This window comes from Suncus etruscus, chromosome 1, assembly GCF_024139225.1.
Source record: "Suncus etruscus isolate mSunEtr1 chromosome 1, mSunEtr1.pri.cur, whole genome shotgun sequence".
In the NCBI taxonomy this organism is placed as follows: Eukaryota; Metazoa; Chordata; class Mammalia; order Eulipotyphla; family Soricidae; genus Suncus; species Suncus etruscus.
In genome coordinates this window covers 192,545,847-192,570,451 of record NC_064848.1, presented here as the reverse complement: position 1 = coordinate 192,570,451, position 24,605 = coordinate 192,545,847, and the positions used below count along the sequence as shown (strand labels likewise).

The following is a 24,605-nucleotide window of genomic DNA, read 5'->3' as shown; positions in this document are numbered from 1 at the left end:
CTGGGTAGCAGAGTTGGTGATTTGACAGCAATTAAAAAGGACCCCAAAGAGGACCCAGTGTTTGCATGTCACTTAGAGTCTCATTCCTTTGGAAACAGAATGCCTGCCTGCCTCCAGAATCTCCCTCCGTAAGGTGCCAGAAAGCAGAATGGTTTTCACCTGCTGGCAGCCGAGTTTGGTGGAAGGATAGATACATAGGCTTCTCTGTTGAATTGTGTTTACTCCCTTCTGTGACACAGAGATGCCTACCCCATGTCTCTGTTTATGTGTTTTATGCTATACCTTGGATCGAACTTCTGCTCTGTGAGCTATGGCCTTATTTTTGCATCACTTCATTTTTTTTCATCATTTCAATCAGCAAACACTTTCTGGGTTCCAGGGTGTGCCATCCACACACACGTTCTGGGCCCTGGAAATACAGTTGTGGATGACTCGGGAAGTGCCTGTTTTCATTCAGAGTCCTAAAGAACATGAGAGAGAATGTGAGGGGAAAGGGGCCGATTCTTGATTGGATGGAAGGAAAGAGGAAGAAAACATTGTGTTCATCTGATGTCCTAATGCTTCCCTGTCCTCACCTCCCACCGCTGTTCTTGGTATGAGAATCATATGATGGAAGTTTCTCTCCCTCCACTTGGTAGTCAGTTGCTTCAAAAGCCCATTTTTCACTACACATACACTAGCAGTTCTGCCCCTCGAAAGTCTCTGTCCAGAAATCCAGCTGGGCACAGGTGCAAGGAGGTGCTATTTACTCATTTAACATGTGTGGCTGCAAAGTCAGCTGCCCTTTTGAATCAGAAGATAACCTTGTCATGCTTTTTCCAACAGAACACATTGTCACGATTTCCCAGCTGAAGAACATGATTCATCAGGTGGCTCCCCAGCTGCATGGCTGAGACGCCAGGCCGTTCCTCACTGCCAGGCACAAGGCCGGGTTCAGGCCCCAGAGAGCCAGCCGGCTGGGATGGCTGAGAAGTCTCCGAGGAGCACAGGTTGCTGTTTATGCCCAGATAAAGTGTTCTGAAAGCAGAGAGCCAGCTCGTGCTTTTCTTCTTTCAATGTAAGTCTCTTCTAAGTCATTCTTCTCTTTTTGTTCTTCTTGGATCTCTGAGAGAAGTGAAAACGGAAATTGGACAAGTGAAATTGGAATTGTGTAGAGAAGGCAAGGCAGTAGAATGTAAAAAAAACAAAACAAAAAACAAAGCAACACAAAACCCAGGGCAGCTCCTTTCTAAAGCTGTGTATGGGAATGTGGAAAGGCCCTATGCCAAGATAGCAGGAACTATTGGTTGTTCAGCAGTGTCGTTTCTTGGTGAATTTAGATCTTTCTTTTTTTGGGGGGGGGGGCCCACACCCGGCAGTGCTCAGGGGTTACTCCTGGCTGTCTGCTCAGAAATAGCTCCTGACAGGCTCGGAGGACCATATGGGACACCGGGATTCTAACCAACCACCTTTGGTCCTGGATCGGCTGCTTGCAAGGCAAACACCGCTGTGCTATCTCTCCGGCCCCGAATTTAGGTCTTTCTTAACCCAATAATTAATGCATGACTCCAGAGAGTCTAAGTCAGTGGTCGGCAAGCCGTGGCTCACTAGCCATTGGCTCTTTCCACTTTTTTTTTTTTAATTTTTATTTTTAATTATGAGAACAAGGGTGCAAAGAAAGAGGACAAGGTAAAGTTACAGTGGAAGGACAATCACCCATAACATAATTCTCAGAAGTCCCCTTGCTGATATCTTAACTTTGAAATTTCAGCCAAAGAATATTAAGATAAATAAGACAGAATCCATGTACAATTACTTTGTCCCTCTAGTCCCCAGATTGTAACACATTATAATATTTCTTAACAGTACACAAGGCAATCTAAAGCCATAAAACTTACGTAACTCCTTAAACATTACAGGCATAGTATTTTCTTACATTTCCATATACATGCATATTAGCTTAAGTTAACCTCAAATTTTAAGTGAGTTCTTTTTAAGGATTAGAGTCAGGAGCACAGTAAAAATGGTGTTAGAGTGGCAATTGTTGTTTGCATAGGCCCACCAAAATATGAGGGACATGGAAAGAAATAACCTTGGCCTAAGTACAAAGAGACCAGACCCCTGAAGTTTCCTGGCACAAGACCAACTCTAGGCTCCAGGCAAGCTAGATCGTCCAATCCAATACATTGTCTGTAGTGCCAACACACTTTTATTTTTCACACAGTCTCTGTTGTTGGTATCATGTTTCTGTATTAAAGATCCTGGAATCTGCATATCTTACATTGAAGTCAGGATGTGGAGCATCCTCTCCTTTCACCTCACAATCAAAGGGCAATGCAGGGAGCCCTGTCCTGTAAGCAGGTCGTCGTTGTTGTTAAGTCTTCTCAGTGTTAAGGGAGGTCTCTTTTGAGCAGGTCGAAGTCTGAGCATTGTAGGTCTTCCGTGGTAGAGGATTGCTTCCAGGTGATGTTATAGACCAGCCTGGATGTTTCGTGGATGGCTTCCCTGGTTCAGGGGAGAATGGATTATGCCCTTTCTTCTGAGGTCTGTGCCAGGTCGTTATGTCAATGTTCAGGGTGTAAGGTCTCTTTGCACTCTTTCCACTTTTTAATGCAGCTCTTCTGTGTATCGGGCAGCCGCTCCAGGAGTCAGGACTCTGCTCCTAGCCTCTGTCAGTGCGTGCCCTGTGTGGCTCTCAAAATAAATTTCAATCATGGTTTTGACGAGATTTGGCTCAGTTGAAAAAAAAAGGTTGCCCACCACTGGTCTAAGTAATTAGCTGCTGTAAATGCTTTGAGTGAAAGATCTATGACAGGGTGCTAGGGAAAAACACCTTAGGACTTGGGATGAGGAGACCAGAGGGCTGTGTCTTCTCTAAGCCCATTTCTGCTGAACCTCAGTTTTCTCCTTTGTGAAAGTGGATGACCATTGTTCTTTTTCTGAGTTGTTGTGAACATTGAGTTTTGAGAACAAATTCAGTGCAACATGGAGCACTGTACAGGGTTGATTCAGTACCCAGGGGAGAGGTCAATAGCATGACTTGGGTTTCTGAAAGGACATGTGGGGGTGTTTTTCTGCTAAACTTTCCCATTGACATGTGGAGATCTTACCCATGGTCTCCCTTTTTTTTCTTCAGCCAGTTTCCTAAAAGCTACAACTTGCTTATTTGGTTCTTCTTTTGTTTGTTTGTTTGTTGCTTTTGGGGGCCACTCCTAGTAGTGGTTCTCAGGTCTTAACCTGGCTCTGTGCTCCTATCGAGGCTTAGGAGACCCCATTGGGTGCCAGAGATCAAATCTGGATTGGCTACATGCAAGGCAAGTATCTGCTGACTATACTATCATTCTGACCTTCCTGACACTGTTTGTGGTAATGGTTATCTGTCTCCTCTTGATCCTGCTCTAACCCAAAGTCTCAGACCTGTCTGGGGAATTGCTATGGTACTGTTCTACCGATTACTCTGTGATTATGTTCCCTAACATTCCTGACACTTTGGCACTTTTATATATTTATGAGTTTTTTAAGTCACACCCAGGAATGCTCAGGGACTGCTCCTAGCTCTGCATTCAGAAAGTATTCCTAGAACTGTTCTGAGGATCATATGAAATGTCAGGGATTGGGGGCCAGAGTGATAGAACAGTGGTAGGGCATTTGCCTTGCATGCGGCTGACCCAGGACGAACCGCTGTTCGATCCCCCGGTCGGCGTCCCATATGGTCCCTAAGCCAGGAGCTATTGATTTCTGAGCACATAGCCAGAAGTAATCCCTGTGCGTCACCGGGTGTGGCCCCCCCCCAAAAAAAAAAACTTAAAAAAAAAAGAGGGCCCGGAGAGATAGCACAGCGGTGTTTGCCTTGCAAGCAGCCGATCCAGGACATAAGGTGGTTGGTTCGAATCCCGGTGTCCCATATGGTCCCCCGTGCCTGCCAGGAGCTATTTCTGAGCAGACAGCCAGGAGTAACCCCTGAGCACCACCTGGTGTGGCCCCCCTCCAAAAAAAAATAAATAAAAGAAATGTCAGGAATTGAACTCAGGTCCAGCACTTGCAAGACCAACACCCTACCCACTGTCCTATTTCTCCAGCTGCTCCTGACACTTTGTAGCGATGTTGCTCTGACCTCTCAGAAGAGATTGCTTTGCTTTTTCAGCCATGAGTCTGTGCCAACTGATAACCCGCTTCCTCTGTCCAGGAAATACTCTTTTATTCTTAGTGAATCAATGGGCCCTCATGGGGCCCAGGCTGTCATTGGAATAGTGGAGTCTGAGCCTTTTGGCACCTCATCTGTGGCTGCCTGAGGGCAACTTCAGGGTTCAAGGACAGGGCTGGCAAGGAGGCTCTCCAGGTGTGGCTGAAACGAATTAGGTCTCCAGTCTGGATACCAGAGAGGCTCTCCCCCTTATCTTGATGCTCTGGTGACCAGAGTGGGAGCTGGTATTCCCCACCCCACCCCATCTACACATCTACACCACCCCTACTACAGGATGTGGTGGGATTTCCTGGCATTCTACAGACCTGCCTTCCCTCTGCACATCCTGACTTGGAGGTGGCCACTAGGTCCTGTTTACCTCTGTTATCTCCAGGAGCCCTTTAGACCACCCTGTTCCTCCCTCCCTTTCTAGCCTTATGCTCCATGAGTCTTTCCTGCCCCACTGAGACTGAGCTTAATGTGTACCTCACTCTTCTGCATGGGCCTCCAGCCCTCCCCACCCCACTTGCCTCCTTCCTCACTCTCCTCAGTCCTAGCTTCCAACTCAGTGTCTGGGAAAGGGAAGTGCTGCCCACCAGCTGGACTGGTGGCATTCTGGGCGCTGGCAGTGGGGCCATGACTCAGCCCTGGTACCTTGGGCAGTGACTTCCCCTGCCTGACTCCAGCCATCAGTGTAGGGCAGGGGTCTCAAACTCGAGGCCCACAGGCCGCAAACGGCCCTCCGTACAACATTTTGTGGCCCTGCTGTAGAGGAATTTTTGTTTTGTTTTGTTTTGTTTTAGTTGTTTGGGTCACACCCCTCAATGTTCAAGGCTTACTACTGACTTCGCACTCAAGGATCACCCCGACTTTGCCTCCTGCGGCCCCCAGGTCGCAGTTTGAGACACCTTGGTGTAGGGGGATTGAATTGCACTTCCAACTGCAAGTAGGAGGCAGCAGGCAGAGGCTACCAGACACATTTTAACTTGCCAGAGTGTGACTCATTCATTCTTCAGGCCATGGTCCTTTGAGAGTAGAGCTGCCAATTAAAATAGCTTATATGTGACAGTACCTGATCAGTCCTAGCTGCCCAAATTGCAGGGTGTGAGGAACAGGCCAACCAGCAGCCTGCCTCCCCAGGATGAAGCTTAAGCACTACAGCCCTCTGCAACTCAGCAACCCCCTTTCAGAAAACCTGCTTCCCAGACATGTGCTTTGTCCCGGCTTTCACTCCTGCCTGCAGGCTGATTGAGGCTGTGGTGGCTTCTGCCAGCAGATTCAGGTTCACAAATACCTCATGGGGCTAGTCCTGATCAGTCCCTGTGCAAGGCTCTTTCCACTTTCTGTCTCTATCAGAAGGTCTGCTATAGTGTGCTGGTGTTGCCAGGATGGCTAATGGCAAATTGAGATTTGAATGGTGGTGGTGCCCCATGCTGCTCAAGCTCGACTCCAGCTGGCAGGCCCAGAGGCAGGTGGCAGCAAGAGAGCCCGCCCCCTCAAACTGTGTCGCCTCTATTTTTGTTTTTTTTTTTTCTGATGCTTGGTGCCTGAAGGACCCTACAGTGCTGGGGTAGGAGCCTGGACCTCCTGCATGTGAAGTCATTCGGTGTGAGCGTTTCTCCAACTCTGTGCCACTGGCTCAGTGCTACTTTGCTTCTAAGTCTGCGGGCACATTCCTGGCCTTGGAGTTGGTTGTAGGTGGTTGTAGGGCCCGTGCCTTTTTTTTTTTTTTTTTTTGGTTTTTGGGCCACACCCGGCGGTGCTCAGGGGTTACTCCTGGCTGTCTGCTCAGAAATAGCTCTTGGCAGGCACGGGAGACCATATGGGACACCGGGATTCGAACCAACCACCTTTGGTCCTATATCGGCTGCTTGCAAGGCAAACGCCGCTGTGCTATCTCTCCCGGCCCCAGGGCCCATGCCTTCAATGTGAACCTCTTCTTCTGGTCCCTGTTGGCATCTTTAGCTACAACATCCCCCGTAGACCCTCAGCTCTCATTTTCTATTCTATTTCTGGCCACATCCAGTAGTGCTCAAGAGAACACCCCTTTACATGATAATATTGCACATAGCTGACCAGCTCTGATTCTCAGTACTGCATATGGTCCCCCAAACCATACTAGGAATGATCCTTGAGTAGAGAATCAAGAGTAAACCCTGAGCACAACCAGAAGTGAACTGAAACCAATCAACCAACCAAACAGAACACCATCTAGAAACAGCATCTATTTCTGGCTCTGCTCAAGCAAGCACTGAGTCTTCAGAACTTTCTCTTCTACTCAGTTTTTACTTTGGGATGAAAGAAAGGCCTTGCTGCTGCAGTGTGGAAGTGATGGGACTCACTCACTCTCATGGGGAGGAGGGCAAGACCTTGCTCATCTGGACTCTATGTGTCTCCCTAGGTGTCATGTGATCTTCGAAGAGCAGCAGCCAGAGTGGAAATGCTCTCGGAGGTGGAGAATGGATTGGAACCCCGGGCGGCCATCTCGGTAAGGTGACGAAGGCACAGGACAGGTACCACAATGCTTTGGCCCACAAGGAAAGGAGAGGATAGGCCGAGGGAGATTTCGAACCTCTGCAGGTTGTGAGGGTGTTCTGCCTCCTCTAGAGTATCTTACTAGGGATCAAAGGGGAGTCTCTGTGCCATGGAGGTTCAGATGGGTCCCCTGAAAGATTTCCAGTTATCCTATTGCTCTGGGGCTTCCGGTGTGGGCCTGGTTGCCACAGGGTCAGAACCCCATTTCCCAGGTACTGGTGTGCTCTTGCCTTGGGTGAGCATCTGTGTTGGAACACTTAGTCATGTTTCCAGATTTTCCAACTCCAAGTATTTCTGACTAGGACTTACTAGAACTAACTCCTGGTGCCCTTGCAATGTCCCCTGCAGGCCTGAACTCATCTGTGTGTTCTGTGGGCCATGCTGTTTCGAGGAGAGGCAGGATGTGGAGACGGTGTTTGGACTTCCCACAACAAAATCCTGAGATACCATTTTGAGAGAAGTGGAGGTGTCTTTCCCTTCCTGCTGATGTTCCATTATTTAGAGAATTTTCCACCAGAAAGGGACTACTGGCTAAGCCATACTATCTCTCTGACCCAATATAAAAACTTTTGTTTTGCTTTCTTTAATTTTTTTTTTTGGAGGGCTACACCCAGCAGTGCTCAGGGGTTACTCCTGGCTCTGCACTCAGTAATCACTCTGGCACCCTTGTTCCTTAGGCAACCATATAGGATGCTGGAGATCAAATCCAGGTCCTGGCCACATACAAAAAAAACCCTGCCCACTGTACTATTTCTTCAGTCCCCAATATAAAAACCTTTAAAGGGTCTTATAGCTAGAGTATATAAATACCTTTTATGATTCAGCAATAAAAAGACTCAAATGAAAGAGAGATAAAGGATTTGAAGAGATGTTTTTCCAAATGATGTATTTAAATGGCCAACAAATACTTATATGGCATGAAATGCACTCATTTGAAATTCTCAGTTCAGTGGTTTTTAGTATATTTACAAAACTGTGCCACTGTCACCACCATCTATTTTTAGAATGTTTGCACCCACCTGAAAGAAATGCTGCATCCAGTACCAGCCACTCCCTGTTCCTCTTTCTCTAGTCCTCTGACAGCCACAAATCTACTTTCTATTTCTATGGATTTGCCAACTCCAGACAGTTTATATTAGTGAAATCACGAAGCTGTTTGTAATGCTCTTTATGCTTAGCTCAGAGGTGCTGGCAGGTCACCATAGCAGCATCTCCAGACCAGCCTGCCCTGGGGGCCATGTGATACCAGATGTTGAACTCTCACACCACCTGCCCAAGTATCTTCCTCCGTTTCCCATTCAGTTGGCTTATTCTTTTTGTATATGTATGCCACACCCAGCAGTGCTCAAGATTCATAGTTACTCCCAATACTGTAGACGAGAAAGTTTTTTTTTTTCATTTGACAGAATTGGGCCCTACAGAAGAATGTGACAGAAACAGAGCTGGACTAAACTCAGACCTCTGTAAAGTCTCAGATCTCTCTCTTTTAGCTTCCCAATAGTGTTAGGAGTCCATGCTGTGTGGAGGATGGAACTCCTGGCCCTATGCATACTAGGCACGTGCTTATTTCTTTGAGCCCTCTCCACAGCTCTAGAATCTTTCTTAATATATAAAGAAATTCTTTTTTTTTGAACTCTAAAGCACTTTTTAAAAATTAATGTAATACATTTTAATTAAAATTAATAAATATTATTTTTATTAATGACTGCATTCTTGATCATGTAGAAAACTCCATAGCAGTCACTCCTGGGGTGTCCACCTTTAAGCCCTAATTTTGCGTGGCTCAGTCCATGTTTCAGATGAGAGCCAAGGAGAGAGTCTTAGCTATAGAGTTCTTGTCTGTCATGGTTAAGGACTGGGATTTGATTTCAGTTACTGCATGCCCTTACCCACAGGTCTGACCCTGATATCCTCAGAGCATTATCAGGCCCAATGGCCATGCATAGTGGGGAAAAAATATGTGAGGTGCTTTAAGTGGCTCAGTAGCTTTTTCTTTTTTTTTTTTTTTTTTGGTTTTTGGGCCACACCCTGTGACGCTCAGGGGTTACTCCTGGCTTCTTGGGGGACCATATGGGACGCCGGGGGATCGAACCGCGGTCCGTCCTAGGCTAGCGCAGGCAAAGCAGGCACCTTACCTCCAGCGCCACCGCCCGCCCCTAGCTTTTTCTTTTTTTTGAATAGTCTTTTTTTAAATTTATTTAAAGAAAATGCATCACATAGTTGACATAACTGATCATAATTCATTTGTTTTAGGAAGACCAAAAGCAACATGATTTAAAAAAATAGAAAATTAAAAGAAAAACTAAAGAGATGGAAGAGAAAGGAAAGAAGAAAAGTTCAGTAGCAAATATATTTTTGAAAATTGTTGAATCACCAATGAACTCATTAAGGCACTAGTAGAAAGTTTAACAAAGTTTAACAAGCTCTTCTTTTTTTTTCTTAAAGGATAAGAGTGAAAAAAAAAAGGGGGGGAGGGTGGAGAGATAGCATAGAGGTAAGGCATTTGCCTTACCTGCAGAAAGACGGTGGTTTGAATCCCAGCATCCCACGTGGTCCCCTGAGCCTGCCAGGGGCGATTTCTGAGTGTAGATGCTGAAGTAACCCTAGCGCTGCTGGATGTAACCCAAAAACAAACAAACACAAAAAAAAGTTAAAAAAATACACTAATAACAGTGTGAGAGTGGCGATTGGTGTTGTTTGCATAGGCCCAGAAAAATATAGGAAAATGGGAGGAAAAAGCCTTTGCCTAACTACAAGGAGACCTTACCCCAGAAGTTTTCTGGCATAAGACTGACTCTGGGCTCCGGGCATATTAGGTTGTCCAACCTCTGAGTCATCTCTTTGGTCCTGATGAAATTTTTTTGCACATTAGCTGTTGTTGGTGTCAGATTTCTGTAGTTAAAGATTCCTGTTTCTGTGCATTTCCTTCATTGAAGTCAGGATGATGTGGAGTGTTCTCTACTTTCACCTCACCATTAGATGCAGAGAGCCCTGCCCTGCAAGCAGGTTGTTGCTGTTGCTAAGTCATCTATGTGTTAAGAGAACACTTTTTGGAGTAAGTCAATGCCAGGGCAGTGGTAGGGTCTTCTCTGGTAGAGGTTTGCTTCCTGGTGATGTTATAGACAATTGTGGTTGTTTTCGTAGATGGTATTCATGGTTCAGGGGTGTATGGGCAGTGTCCATTCTTCTGAGGCCAGCTCAGTAGCTTAAAGCCTGACTAGCATGCGGTTCTGAGTCCAGACCCTGCTGTCACTGCATGTGCTGAAGTCATCTTCACAGCCGTGGTGAGAGGAACGATAAATACATTTTACTGAGTAAATTTTGGGGAGACCACAACAGTGTGCTTGGGGGCTGGGCTGTTCCTGGCAGGGTGCTGCCTAGTTGCTGATGGAGGTATTCAGCCACTTATGTGGTACTGGCTTGAAACCAGCTTCCTGCTTGCAAAGTTTGTGTCTCATATTGCAGGTCTCCCCAAACCCTTGATAATTTTTCTTTTAATTGATACTTGTCCCACCCACCCCCAGTACTGCTGGATATGGCCCTGGGGATCCTCTACCAACAGGGTAGCCCAGGTTAATACCCTGAATAGCATGGATCTTTACATTGAGAATCAAGAACTGAGAATCATGGAGGAGCCCCTGGGTTTCTTGAAGTAAGCCCCTTCCTACCCTCATACCCAAATAAGAAGATACACAAATTGTTTTTTAGAAAAAATAAATGGCTGTCTCTGAGTGGTACACATATGGTTTTCCTTCTCTGCATCTCAGCCTCTAGTGTTGACTCACGTTAGTTCTGCAGGAGGAAGATATCAGTATGGGTGCGCCCCACATTTGGGGAGGGTCAGAGTTGCATTCCAAGGGGGTCTCACCATTGGCCTCCTAAAAGCCTATTGTTTGTCTACACTGCCCAGGTCATCAAGAAGAAGCTCGTGGGCTCTGTGAAGGCCTTGCAGAAGCAGTACGTGTCCTCGGACACGGTGGTGACAAGTGAAGATGCAGATGCCAACACCATATGCAGCGCCCTGGAGGCCGTGTTCATTCATGGTCTGCACACCAAGCATATCCGTGCTGAGGCAGGGGGCAAGAGGAAGAAGCGTGCCCAGCAGAAGCCCCTGCCGCAACCTGTCTTCTGGCCCCTCCTGAAAGCTGTCACCCACAAGTGAGCTTTGGCTTTGGGGAGATTCTGGGGAGTAGCGTCATTGTGTGGGAAAGTCCCAGCAACGAATGGAACCTCTTAGATTCTTTCTACACCCTACTCTTTCTTGCACCTGGCCAGGTGCTGCCAAAAAAAAAAAAAAAACCTCAGATTCCTGATGAGCTTGACTTTGAATTGCTTTTTGGTTCAGAAATGTTTTACTAGGCTAATAGCATAGTACAGTGGGTAGGGTGCTTGCCTTGCACACAACTAACCTGGGTTCGATGCCCGTACTACATATGGTTTCCCAAGCCCCACCAGGAGTGATTTCTGTGTGCAGAGGCCAGGAATAAGCCCTGAGTACCTAGGTGTGGTAGGTGCTAGATGTGGAAAAACCAAACAAAAACTCAGCCTTTTCTTGTGTCTACATGTACACACACACACACACACACACACACACACCTTTCAGTTACCATAAGTTGCTCATAAGGGCTCATAACCTGCAGTTTAAGAAGCTGGGACCTAGAACAGAGTGGGGGCAGGGGCGAGGTCACTAGACCTGGCCTCCAATGAAAGTGACTTTTTTTGTTTATTTGGATTCTTAGTTGGGGCTGGGGCTGGGACCATGTGGGGTGGGCATAGTTCAGGGCTCCCGTAGGCACCATAGCCCTTTGAGTCTGTCCCTACTGTGCTCCACTGTGCTTTGACTCCTCCAGCCTCATCCCTCGCCTTTGGCCTCAGCTGTTCCTAGCCCCTGTGCTGGGGTTTTTTGCTAGAAAAGCCTTTTAGGTTTTAAGTTGGGGCCACGCCTAGAGATGCAGTCTGTAGTATTCCTGTTAGCACTGGGGACCTAGAAGGTGGCAGTCAAGCAGTACTGGGGATAGAACTCTGAGCCTCACATGCTGCATGCCCTTTGAACTGTCTCCCTGGCCCTCAGAGCAACCTTTTTCCTACCCCCAGCAGATTTGGTAGGTGTAGCCAAGTGACCTGTAGACCCTGAAGGTTTATCTGTGTGCTTTCCTGGAAATTTGCTCACCTACCTAAACACTGGCTCTGGGCCTGAGTGGCTAGGTGTGAAATTCCTGGCCTGGCTCCTAACTGTCTGGGCTGGGTAGCTCACCTGGTGCCTCTCTGGGATATCAAATTCCTCTCACTGTGCCATGTGGAAAGATCATCTTCCTTTCCCTGCCCACAGCTGTCAACTTTTTGTTTAGTTTATCGAGCGGGAGAGATAGCACAGAGGTAGGGCATTTGCCTTGCACACAGCTGATCCAGGATAGACCTGGGTTTGATTCCTGGCATCCCAGATGGTCCCCCACAAGCCTGCCAGGAGCAATTTCTGAGCACAGAACCAGCAGTAACCCCTGAGCGCTGCTGGGTGTGCCCCCACCAAAAACCATTTTTTAAAATTTTGTATTGTTTTAAGGCCATACCCATTGATGCTTTGAGGCCCACATGTGGTGTTAGGCATGGAACCAGGGTCAGCTCTGTGCAAGGCAAACACCTTCCCTACTTCGGTCTGCACAGCCACTACCTTATTGTATTTCCTGGGCTCCTGGGTGATAGTAGCTTTTTAACACCCCCTCTTATCTCTTCCTGCCCTTCCTTATTGCTGTCAGCTGAGCCACATTTACCAAGCATGTTCACTGGAGCTGAACTGCTAAGTCATGTCTCTGCCTCTGGTTCTCTGTGGAGGGGCAGAGTTAGTAGTTCTAAGGAGGACAGGGACTTATATTGACTCTTCTCCCTCCTTTCCAGACACACCATCTCGGAACTGGAGCACTTGGTCTTTGTAAGCACAGACGTGGGCCGCAGCCGGGCCTGGCTGCGTCTGGCCCTCAACGATGGCTTGATGGAGTGCTACCTGAAGCTGCTCCTGCAAGAGCAGGCCCGGCTGTGCGAGTACTACCAGCCCATAGCCCTGCTTCGAGATGCCGAGGAGGGCGAGTTCCTCCTGAGCCTCCTGCAGGGACTCACGTCCTTGTCCTTTGACCTTTCCTACAAGTCTGCCATCTTGAATGAGTGGACGCTTACCCCACTGGCCCTCTCTGGGCTTTGCCCGTTCCCTGAGCTAGACCTTCTCACTACCTCAGCGACAGAGCTGCAGCGGAAGGAGTCTCTGGATTCCATCTCCCATTCCTCAGGCTCGGAGGATATCGAAGTCCAGCATGCGGGTCATAAGATCCGCCGGAACAAGAATCTCACCGCGTCCTCCCTGAGCCTGGATACCGCCAGTTCATCCCAGTTGTCTTGCAGCCTAAACTCCGATAGTTGCCTCCTCCAAGAGAATGGCTCCAAGAGTCCTGACCGTTCTGAGGAGCCTATGTCCTACGACTCGGACCTAGGGACAGCGAATGTGGATGATTCAGACCCATCTCTGCAAGAGTAAGCGCCCCTCTCCCCCTTCCTGCTTCCTTTCTTCTCTTCCCCTTTCTACCCCTTCCTCGCACATGTGACTGTTGGCAACACCAAACCCAAAGCATGGGACTCAGGATTGAGACAGATGGGGGTGGAGATGGGGGCAGAGGAGACTATCTCTGAGTCAGGAACTGGAGTCACAGAAGCTGCCACCGCAGGCAGTGTGGGGAGTGGTGGTTCGGGCTCCACACTGCCCCTGGGATGCCCTTTGGCATGTTACTTCATCTCTATGCGACCTCATGTGGAATGCAATCTTCTTTCAGAAAGGACACTGATTTCAAGATTATATTTAGGACTTCCCCAAATTCAGTGGTGCCTAATGTAAACAGTGACCTGCCATGACCTCCTAGACTACCTCCTGGGGGAGACTACGCTGGTCATCTGCTTATCTAGTGAAGAGCAGTAACCATTTGTCTGTCATGCCCTTCACTTCTTCACAGGGCCTGTGTTCACTTGGCTTGTGTTTAGGGCCTTCTTTTCCAATCCTTCTGTGCCCTCCTTCCCTTGGCTCTGGTCATCATAGGTCATCATAGGATTCTTACCTTGTATGGGAGTAAACACCAGAATAGGGGCCACCAGGGTTATGAAGTGATGTGAAGATCTAATTTCATGCCTGGTCTCAGCACTTAGCAGTTCAGTAATGTCAGACAAATTACAGCCTCTTTTTGAGATTCAGTTTCTTTGTCTTCACATAGGACAGCCCCTTGTAGGGCAGTTTGAGAAGCGAATCAGAATCTGGTTAAATGAGCTGTGCCCCATATGTGGGCCCCCAAATGGCTTCTGAGCTCTGAATTTCTAAGATAAATTCTCCAGTGGTCAAAAGGCAGATCTGGGAAAAGTGCAGAAAGGGAATGATCCTTGCCCCGGAGATGACTGAGCCCTGGTGTATCTTAGACCCACACACCTATCTAACGCTTCCTCATCTCCCTGTCCCACACACCAGCCAGCCTTCTCTGTCATGTGGCCAGCTGTTCATCTTCCAAGGATCTTGTGATCAGAAAATTCCATCTTAAGTCATTGACTCAGGGACTGACTGACTCCCTGTGTGGGTAGTGTTGTCCTGGGCAGTGTGGGGGACTTAAGGGAAGAGGGTCAGGTCAGTGTGCTTGGACCCACACTGGACAGGAGCTGCCCACACAGCACACATGCAGGCAGGGCCATAGCCAGCACCATCATCGTAGAGTTGGCCTTGAACTTGTTCTTGGAGTAGTTACAGAGACCACCTTTCGTAGAGTATGTGTATGTTTTATTTTGTTTTTGTGTGTGTACATGCATAGCAGAGTAGGAAGGTTTGTACCATACCCTCCCATGCTCAGGGCCTACTTCTGACTGTCTTCAGTGCTGTTCGAGTCTCAGGGAAAGATCAAACCTGGATTGGTCACATGCAAGGCAAGTGTCTTAACTCCTCCCTATATTATCTATCCAGCACTTGGAATTTTTTTGTTTTTGTTTTTGTTTTTTTGTTTTTGTTTTTGGGTCACACCCGGCAGTGCTCAGGGTTACTTCTGGCTCCACACTCAGAAATTGCTCCTGGCAGGCTCAGGGTACCATATGGGATGCCGGGATTTGAACCAATGACCTTCTGCATGAAAGGCAAATGCCTTAACTCCATGCTATCTCTCCGGCCCCACTTGGAATGTGTTTTAAAGTTAAAGATTTTCACCATTTAACTTAAGATTTTTAAAAATTCTTTTAGTTTGGAGTTACACCTGGCAGTGGGGTTTACTATTGGCTGTGCTCAGTTGTCACTCTTGGTGGGCTTAGGGACCATATGGAGTGCTGGGGATCAAACCCATTTCATCTGTGTGCAAGACAAATACCACCAGTGTGTTTATTGCTCCAGCCCCTATTTTTTGCTTCTTGTTTTTTGGCTACCTCACTCATAGTCACTTTGATAATGTTCATTTTTTTCTCATTCTGTTTACTCACAGTTTTATATTTATATGGATCTTGTTAAGATCAAGTCATTGAGTCAGGGGAGTAGCCCCCAGATGGTGCTCAGAGTTTTAGAGGCCACTCTGGAGATTTCTCATGTAGTCAGGCTGGAAGTTCAGGCCTGCAGACAAAATACTGCTTGGATCCTGTGGTGCCAGAGGCTGTCAGGGCCATCCTGCAATGCTTGGAGGTCTCAAGGGCCGCACCCTGAAGAAGGCAGGAGGGCATGTGGTCCAGGTGTTGAATCAAAGTCTGATGCACATAAGACACACACTGGTATACCATATCCAACGGTGTTGGGGCTACTTCCAGCTTCTACTTAGGGGCGGCTCCTGGTAGTGCTTGGGGACCTTGTGGTACCAAGGGTCAAGTCTAGGCCTCTTGGAGCCAGAAAGATAGCACAGTAGTAGGGCATTTGCCTTGCACACAGCTGATCCAGGATGAACAGTGGTTTGAATCCTGGCATCCTATATGGTCTCCTGAGCCTGTCAGGAGCAATTTCTGAGCGCAGAGCCAGAAGTAACTCCTGAGCGCCGCTGGGTAGGTATCCCACCCCGACCCCCAAATAAAGACTAGGCCTCTTAGGTCCAGAGTGATAGCACCACGGTAGGGTCTTTGCCTTGCACACAGCCAACCCCAACAGACTCTGGACTCCGGTTTGATTCCCAGCATTCCGTATAGTCCCTTGAGCCTGCCAGGAGTGACTTCTGTGCGAGAGCCAGGAGTAACCCCTGAGCACTGCCAGGTGTGACCCAAAGAACAAATAAACAAAAAAAGACTAAGCCTCTTACATTCAGAGCATTGACCTTTCTCCCTGGACATTTATTCTTTTTTTATCAGTTTATAGGTATTCATGTGATTTTTTGACCATTGTGACCATTCAAGTACTTGGTCATATGACTAAGAATAAAGTTTCAGAGTCGCAAACTGGTAAGAGATAGTCCAGTCGGTAGGGGACTTGCCTTGCATGCAACTGACCTGGGTTCAGTCCCTGGCATCTCATAATATTCCCAGAGCACTTCTAGAAGTGATCACTGAGTGCAGAGCCAAGAGTAAGCCCTGAGCACTGCCAGGTGTGACCCAAAAAGGCAAAAAAAAAACAAAATAAAACAAAAAGTGTGGAGTCATATGATAACTCTTAACTCTCTACCAGCTTTTCCATAGGGGTTGTACCATAGTAAATGTTTATCTGAGAAACCATTGCATAATCCAGAGTTCTAAAGTTTTGTACTGGTTTCTTTTTTTTTTTTTTTTTTTTTGTACTGGTTTTTGTACTGGTTTCTGATATTTATAAAAAAAAAAAAAGATATTTATAGCTTTAGCATTCACATTTAGGTCTTTGATTCATTTTGAATTAGGTTTTGTTTTGTTTTGGGGCCACACCCAGTGGTGCTCAGGGCCTTCACTCCTGCCTCTGGGCTCAGGGTTAGGCCTATGATTGAACCCAGGTTGGCCGCTTGCAAAGCAAACGCCCTACCTACTGTACTTTAGCTCTGGCCCATTTTGAGTTAGTTTTTGTATGTGGTGCATGGTAAGAAGTTGGTTTCATTTCTTTATTTTTGCTTTTGTTTATTTTTTTTTCAGGTGTCACACCTGGGGATATTCAGGACTTATTTCTGGTTCTGCACTTAGGGATCTCTCTTAGTGGTTTGAGGGACCCTAAGGGGTGCTGGGAATTGAATGTGGGTCAGTTGCGTGCAAGGCCTTCCCCTTTGTGCTATTGCTCCAAACCTAGTTGGTTATTTTTCATGGAATCAGTCACTTCTCTAATTTTTATTTGTTGAGACACTTCTCCCCTCTGCACCCCAGTTAAATTGTCTTGGCACCTGTGATTAAAGGAGCTGCCAGTAAATGCATAGGGCAGTCACCTATTCTTGACTATTATGTTTTGAAATACCTGCTTTATGAAGGTAGGTAAGAGTAGAGCATAGCCAGAGGACAGTTAAAATCTTGAATTCTGGGGCCCGAGAGATAGCATGGAGGTAAGGCATTTGCCTTGCATGCAGAAGGGCGATGGTTCCAATCCCAGCATCCCATATGGTCCCCTGAGCCTGCCAGGAGTGATTTCTGAGCGTAGAGCCAGGAATAATGCCTGGGCGCTGCGAGTGTGGCCCAAAAACCAAAAAAAAAAAAAAAAAAAAATCTTGAATTCTGAAATCTTTCCTATGACCCATGCCCAGGGAGATTTACTAGCCCAGCTATCAGGGCATATGTGGACCTTCTTTAGGCTATTGTTTCTCAGGTCAACAAAAGCTTTATTTTCAGAAATAGAACTGAATTCTCTGGTGCTTCTGAAAGGGAGGAGAAACTGACCACTGGCCTGGTGCCCATTCCAGAAGGTCCAAGAGTAGGCTTGTTTGCCTGAGTCTGTGAGTGTGTGTACACAGAGACAGAGACGCTGGCTCCTTGTGGCTCTAGAAGCATTCAGAGTCCCTGGGGCATCTGAAAAAGTGCTTTCTGGGCCCGGAGAGATAGCACAGCGGCGTTTGCCTTGCAAGCAGTGGATCCAGGACCAAAGGTGGTTGGTTCGAATCCCGGTGTCCCATATGGTCCCCCGTGCCTGCCAGGAGCTATTTCTGAGCAGACAGCCAGGAGTAACCCCTGAGCAACACTGGGTGTGGCCCAAAAACAAAAAACAAAAACAAAAAAAAGAAAAAGTGCTTTCTGTGTGTATATGTGGCCACATGACAGACCTTGAGCCCACAGTCTCAAGAACTTTTAGAGGTGAGTGGTCTCTGCCCTCACTTTACCTAGCCCTGAGATCAGTCAGTGTTTTTACCCAGATCCCGCTACCCAGCTTCTGCTTTGGGAACAAGGTCGATCACCACTTGACAAAGTCTGCATCCAAAGTTTGCTTTGCTTTCTAAGCAAAGTCTTAAGGCCTGGGTTTCTTACCTTTTGCCTGAAACTGTAGGCCCACAGTTAGGTGGCTTAGGTAAGAGGTAGACAAGTCCCCACTCCCATAACACCCTCTGTCTCTGTTCTGTGAGCTTCCTCTGCCTGCAGTTTTGGGTTCCTATACCTCCCTGCTGCCCTCAGAGGTGGAGGAGCCCCATGTCCACTGGGGAGGGCTTAGTGGGTTGTTTGCTCTGTGTTTAAATCACAAATCAGCATTTCTTCCTTCTTATGACTTTCCCAGTGGGCATTCTAGTGAGTAGTCCAGCTTGTCACACAGGTTTCTTTGTTTAAAAATCCCTAGGGTGTTGTCAGAATTCAGCAAAGCACAGGTGAACTCTGTGCCAACTGATAGACTAAGCCAGGAAGAATCGAGCCACACACCGAAGGCCCTGTCCTCAGCCTTGCTGCTCGGCCCGTACACCATCACACACCTGCACTCTGACTTGCCCGTTCAGCCCCTGCCTTCCCTGGTTCTCTCCAGCGCTCCAGACAGTGGCCGCTCACGGGAGCCACTCTCCCAGGCATGTGGCACCCCAGATTTGTTGCCGTCGCCAAGTGCTGCTCCTGCAGTCCCTGCAGGGAGCACTCTACACCAGCAACCTTCGAGTCCGGTGGGAGAACTGACCAGATCAGCCCTTCAGGGGAGCAGCCAACCAAAGTTCCAGGTGGAGGATGGAACTGGACCGAGCCTCGTGGTTCCCTCACCTACCAGCCCAGTGAGTGGTGCAAGTGTGGGCAGGGCGGACGGGTCAGTGACATGTCTCTGCCAGTGACTCCTGAGTGGTCACTGCCCTCTCCCCATTAGCCTGAGTCCTCACCCGATGTTGGAATTCATAACATGACGAATGATGGAGCCTGTGTTTCTGGGTGTGGGTAGAGGACATGATGATGATGCAGGCACAGTGCTGATCACTTCCTGTGGGTGTGTCCTGTCAATTGCACATCAACCCTGGAGGGGAGCTAAAGCTCATCCGACCACAGACTGGCATATACCAAGACACTTATTACATAAGGCAAAACACTTAGTTCACTGGGCCTTGATTTCTTCCTGGACCTTCATTATTAAATTAACGGTTTATAAAATGCTCATTTTGCACTATGAATCAGATTTAGAACCACACCCATCCAGTCCAGCATGTTGCTTGTGGCTAGTCTTCGGGCTGGGAAGATAGCTCTGTGGCAGGAGTGCATTGCCTTAACATGCACAGGGACTCCTATTAGATCCTTGGCTCCTTACGCTTCATCCCTTCACGTGACCCAAAGCACTGATCTGTCCAGCCCAGTTGGCCGAGTATTGCTGGAGGAATTCAGTATGTTGATAGCCCAAAGGAAGCCAGCTTTAGGCTGCTCCTGAGGGAACCCTCTAGGTCAAGCTTGTGAGCTGCAATCCAAGCTTATGAGCTCTAGGTCAAGAAGCAGTAGTGAAGCAAAGAGGCCACCCTCTTTGCTCTTTCACCTTTGTTTTCAGGAACAATTGAAATTTCTCAGACAGAGTTACAGATCTTTTTATAATGAGTCATTTATTTGAAAGAGAACTTGTGACTTGAATGGACAAAGAGCAGTAAAGGGTGCATATAACATGAACCCTACCTTCAATAAGCACCAAATAAATGAATGTGTGCTCTTCTAGGTTATTTTGTTTGTTTTGACATGGCACATTCCAGCAGTGCCCAGGGACTACTACTTGGTACAGTACTCCAGGGACCATAAGGCGCTAGGACTGAACTTGGGGCTCCTGCAAGCAAACCATACACTGCAGCCCTTTGAGCTATCTACCCAGCCCTTACTTAAGTTTAGGGAAGATAGGCTATTTTGTTTGTCTTTTGAGGGAGGGGGGCACACCCAGTGGTGCTTAGTTAAGGCTTATTCCTGGCTCTGTGTTCGGGGATCACTCCTGATGGTGGTCAGGGACCATATTTTGTTTTGTTTTGTTTTGAAATTAAGAAATCTAAAGCTTCCAATTAGAGCTTCTAATTAGCACCACATAACTAGATCGGCAACTTTGAAGTCATAGAATGTGAGTAAAAACAATTTTTCAAAGCTCTGTGTAGTCTGCAAACACTTCGTGACTCAGAAAGTTTGTTGTCCTCAGGCTGTGTCCCATATGTGCTCACAAACCAAGTGCGTAGAGGCTTGGTGGATGGAAGATAATTATGTGTTTTTTCTGTAATCACAGGAATAATACCCATCACTGACCCCTGAGGGAGAACCCAGCAAGGTGTTAGCAGAAGAGACAGCTATTCTGTGGTTGTTGATTTGAATTGCGCATTGGTGGGAAGGTCCAGGATGAGACCAGCTTCAGCTGCATGGCCCAGCCAGGGGAAGGGAGCACAGCTGCCCAGGAACTCTCACTTAGGTTCGCAGAGAGAAGAATCCATGAGGGGGAAAGAGATCAGGTGGGTCAGGGATGGTGCCAAAGTGAGGAAGAGAAAAATACCTTTGGGGCAGAGTGATAGTATAACAGATAGGGCTCTTGCCTGTATACAGCCAACTCTGGTTGATCCCAGCACCCCATATGGTCCCCCCAAACCCACAGGAGTAATCCCTGGGCAAAGAACCAGGAGTAAACCCTGAGCACTGCTGGATGTGGATCCACATTTCAAAAAGAGAAGAAATACCTTCATGGATTTGTTTGCTTCTGACTTTTTAGCCTCTCTAGACCAAAATAGGGTCATGAAAGCAGAAGCAGGAATTTAGAAGATTCCTCCCCCTTTGAATTTCTCAGATTTTTGGAGGGGTTTGGTTTTGGGGTCACACCTGATGGCGCTCAGGGGTTCCTCCTGACTCTTATGTTCAGGAATCACTCCTGGCAGGCTCAGGGGACCATATGGGATGCCAGGGATTGAACCCGGGTTGGCGGCATGCAAGGCAAACTCCCTACCCGTTGTGCTATCGATCTGCCTCCCACTTCTCAGATTTTTAACTCTTTGACATGACATATTTATTTTGTGTGTATATGCATGTGTATGTGGTGGTGTGAGGGATTAAACCCAAGGCCTCACACTTTATAAGCATATGCTCTGCCACTGAATTCATCTCTGATGTTCCCCTCATTTTAAGCACAGCTTTATTGGGTTCTAATTTATCAATTAAAGTATAGAATTTAATTTTTAAATATGATCATAGGATTGTGTCACCATTACCACAATTTAATTTGTTTTGATCTTGAGGCCACACTCAGGCTGCTCCAGGATCGGTATTTGTCAGTGGTTCTTGTCAGTGCTTGGTAGACACTGTGAGCCTCCTATATGCAAACTGGTGCTACAGCCCATTGAGTTCTCTTCAGACCCACAACTTAATTTGTATGTTTTTTTTTTTTTTCAGTTGGTTGGTTGCTTTTTGAGTCACACCTGGCAGTGATCAGGGATTACTCCTGCTTTGCACTCAGGAATTGATACCTGGCAGTGCTCAGGGGGACCAGAGAGAATGCTGGGAATCGAAACTGGGTTGGCTATGAACAAGGCAATGCCATATCTGCTGTACTATAGCTCCAGTTCCCTCAATTTAAAAATATTTGCATCCTCCCAAAAGAAACTCTTTTATATTAGCATTCACTCTCAGCATCTGGCCATCCCTGATTCTCTTTATTTGTAGACAGGCCTGCTCTGGATATTCATGTAAATGGACACATGCACCATGGGGCCTGTCCTGCTGTCACCCTGTACTAAGTGCAGCCTCAGAGCAGGTGTTGTTCCCTTTTGTTGTTGAGTGACATTCCTATGTAGGTGGCATTCTACAGCCAGCTCATGTTTTATTTACCATTGGCTGATGGACTTTACTCCACCTTTTGCTGTTTGTTTCTGTATTTTTTTGTTTCTCCTAAATGCATACAAAGTAGAATTTGAGAAACCCAACCATAATTCTAGGTTTAATCTTTTTTTGTTGTTGTTTGTTGGGGGGGGGCATATCCAGTAGTGCTCAGGGCATACTCCTTGCTCACTGTTTAAGGGTGGCTTCTGTTTGTGCTAAGATTTGGGAAGTGGTGGGAGGGAAGACTATCCACTACCAGAGAGAGATTTGGACCTCCTAAAAGTGCACTACATACTCCAGCCTGTTGAAATCTCTTTCTGGCCCCTATATTTAATCTCTCATTTTTAAAAATTTATTTAAAGAAAATGCATCACATAGTTGACTAATGCATATCCTTCCAGATAAGTGAAAGCAAAGTTATTGAACAAATAGAAATAAAAAATAAAATAGGAGAGAAGAAAAAAGAAAAGTACAGGGGTCAGAGAGATAGCATGGAGTTAAGGTGTTTGCCTTGCATACAGAAGGTGGTGGTTCGAATCCCGGTATCCCATATGGTCCCCTGAGCCTGCCAGGAGCGATTTCTGAGAGTAAAGCCAGGAGCAACCCCTGAGCGCTGCCAAGTGTGACCCAAAAACAACAAAAAAGGAAGGAAGGAAGGAAGGAAGGAAGGAAGGAAGGAAGGAAGGAAGGAAGGAAGGAAGGAAGGAAGGAAGGAAGGAAGGAAGGAAGGAAGGAGGGAGGGAGGGAGGGAGGGAGGGAGGGAGGGAGGGAGGGAGGGAGGGAAGTAGCAAGCACATTTGTGAAAATTATTGTATCTCCAATAAAGTCATTAATACAGTGTCAGGAGAGTTTAGTAAGCTTTTTTGTTGTTGTTAGCTGTTTATTCTGTTAAATTGGGGTGTTCCTATATGGCTGACAGCATCATACAAATGAAGTTGTCCAGAAATTTAGAGCATTATTACTGATACTACAACTTTTAGGGGCATGTACTCAACTGCCAGGCCTCCTGGAAGAAGGAAGATGTGGGGAGAGGGTTCCTGCATTTACTCGGAAAAGCCTAGCAAACCTGAAGGGTGGTCAGATCAGTGTCCTCAAAGGGAATCTTAGAGGGTCAGTAATAAGGCAGGGCCATCTTGGAAATGGAGATTGTGGGTGATGTTGACATCTTTCACTGAGAAGAATGACTGAGATTCGTTGTACATCTAGCAGGAGGGTGTTTTTCCCTTTGTTCTCTAGTATTCCTTTGTAAGATTCACGATGCGGTACCATTCTTTCATTAATAGACATTTGGATTATTCCCAGGGCAGGTAATCATGAAGGAAGTGGCTGTGAACATTTGTTGTTGTTTTGTGGCCATAGCCAGCTCTATGGTCAGTGATTGAGGATTGAATCCAGGCCTCCATGCCGATCATGAGCTCCAGCCCTTTGAACTCTCTCCCCAACTTACTTTTTTTGTTCTGTCAGGGGACCACCCAAGTGATTCTGTGCTGATGTTGCCTGAAATCCATGCCTATTGACACTCAGCCTGGCACTGCAGGCATATGGGTTGGTGCTTAGAGGTGTAGTACTTGGGCCTGGTGGTACTTGTACCGGGTAGTGTTTAATTCCTCTAGAGCTACTCCTGACTACATGGGTGAGCACACAGGCAGTGTTGGCCATGGAACCAGGGCCTCCATCCTGACCAAGTTTGGAACCCTGACAGCCACTTGGTCTTTCTTTTTTTTTTTTTTTTTTTTTTTTTGTGGCTTTTGGGTCACACCCGGCAGTGCTCAGGGGTTACTCCTGGCTCCATGCTCAGAAATTGCTCCTGGCAGGCACAGGGGACCATATGGGACGCCGGGATTCGAACCGATGACCTTCTGCATGAAAGGCAAACGCCTTACCTCCATGCTATCTCTCCGGCCCCCACTTGGTCTTTCTTATTTAAAGAAAAAAAAGTGGGGCTGGAGCGATACTAGAACTAGTAGAGTGCTTACTTTGCAGGCAACAGATCTGGACTCAATTCCCGGCACTATATATGGTTCCCTGAGCTCACGCAGAGTGATCCCAGAGCTAGGATTAAAGCCTGAACACTACTGGCTATGGCCTCAAATTAATAATAATAGTAGTAACAATAATAACGGAAAGGAACCCGCTCAGACATCTATAGGTACTGCGATGGGAGAAGGTACTGTTGGGGGAGGTCCTGAGAAGGATGTGGACAGCAACTGGCTGGGTTCACTCCCGCACCCATTTCCCTCAGGAAGTTTCACCCGTGATGCTAGTGGCTTTGTTTAAAGACTGAGCTGTGAGAAGTCCCCAGTGGCTACCCAGATTGACACTCTGTCCCCTTCACCAATGGAGGAAACATCTGTAGTTCAGAAGGCGGAAACCCCAGAGGCATAGCACTCCAGTTCCCCAGCACCTGGCTTTGGGAGTCAGGCCCCCACAAATGATTCAGCTTAGACAGACTGAACCCCTCCTCTTATTCAGGAGCAGGTGGCAGTCATGATGGGCAAGTTGGGGGAAGTAGGGGGTGCTGAACCAAACAGTTGCTGGGCTCACTCTCACGTGACTCATTTCCTCCCCTGGTCAGCCACTGCAGGGGCCCAGCCAGTTTCCTGGCTTCTGTTCTCCCACAACCAGACAGTGAAAGGCAGGGAAGGCTTGGAAAAGTGAGAAGAGAAACCAGAAAAGAGCTGGAATCCATTTTCCTGCTTGGATGCCCCAGCCAGTGAGCCACTGGTGACAGAGAGACCATTGTGGCAGAGAAGGGATGGGTCTCTCTGCCCAT

At 47.3% G+C, this 24,605-nt stretch overlaps 1 protein-coding gene across 1 annotated transcript in view; it reads left to right on the top strand.

The window, feature by feature from the left end:
• The window catches only part of PLEKHM1 (pleckstrin homology and RUN domain containing M1), a 49,530-nt gene that overhangs the window by 1,736 nt on the left and 23,189 nt on the right, over positions 1-24,605 (top strand). The window contains exons 2-6 of the mRNA XM_049779040.1: positions 826-1,057; positions 6,564-6,650; positions 10,608-10,855; positions 12,590-13,216; positions 18,384-18,798. Coding sequence (XP_049634997.1) covers positions 6,603-6,650; positions 10,608-10,855; positions 12,590-13,216; positions 18,384-18,798 — 1,338 coding nt within the window. The 5' untranslated portion in view covers positions 826-1,057; positions 6,564-6,602. The remainder of the gene's footprint in view (positions 1-825; positions 1,058-6,563; positions 6,651-10,607; positions 10,856-12,589; positions 13,217-18,383; positions 18,799-24,605) is intronic.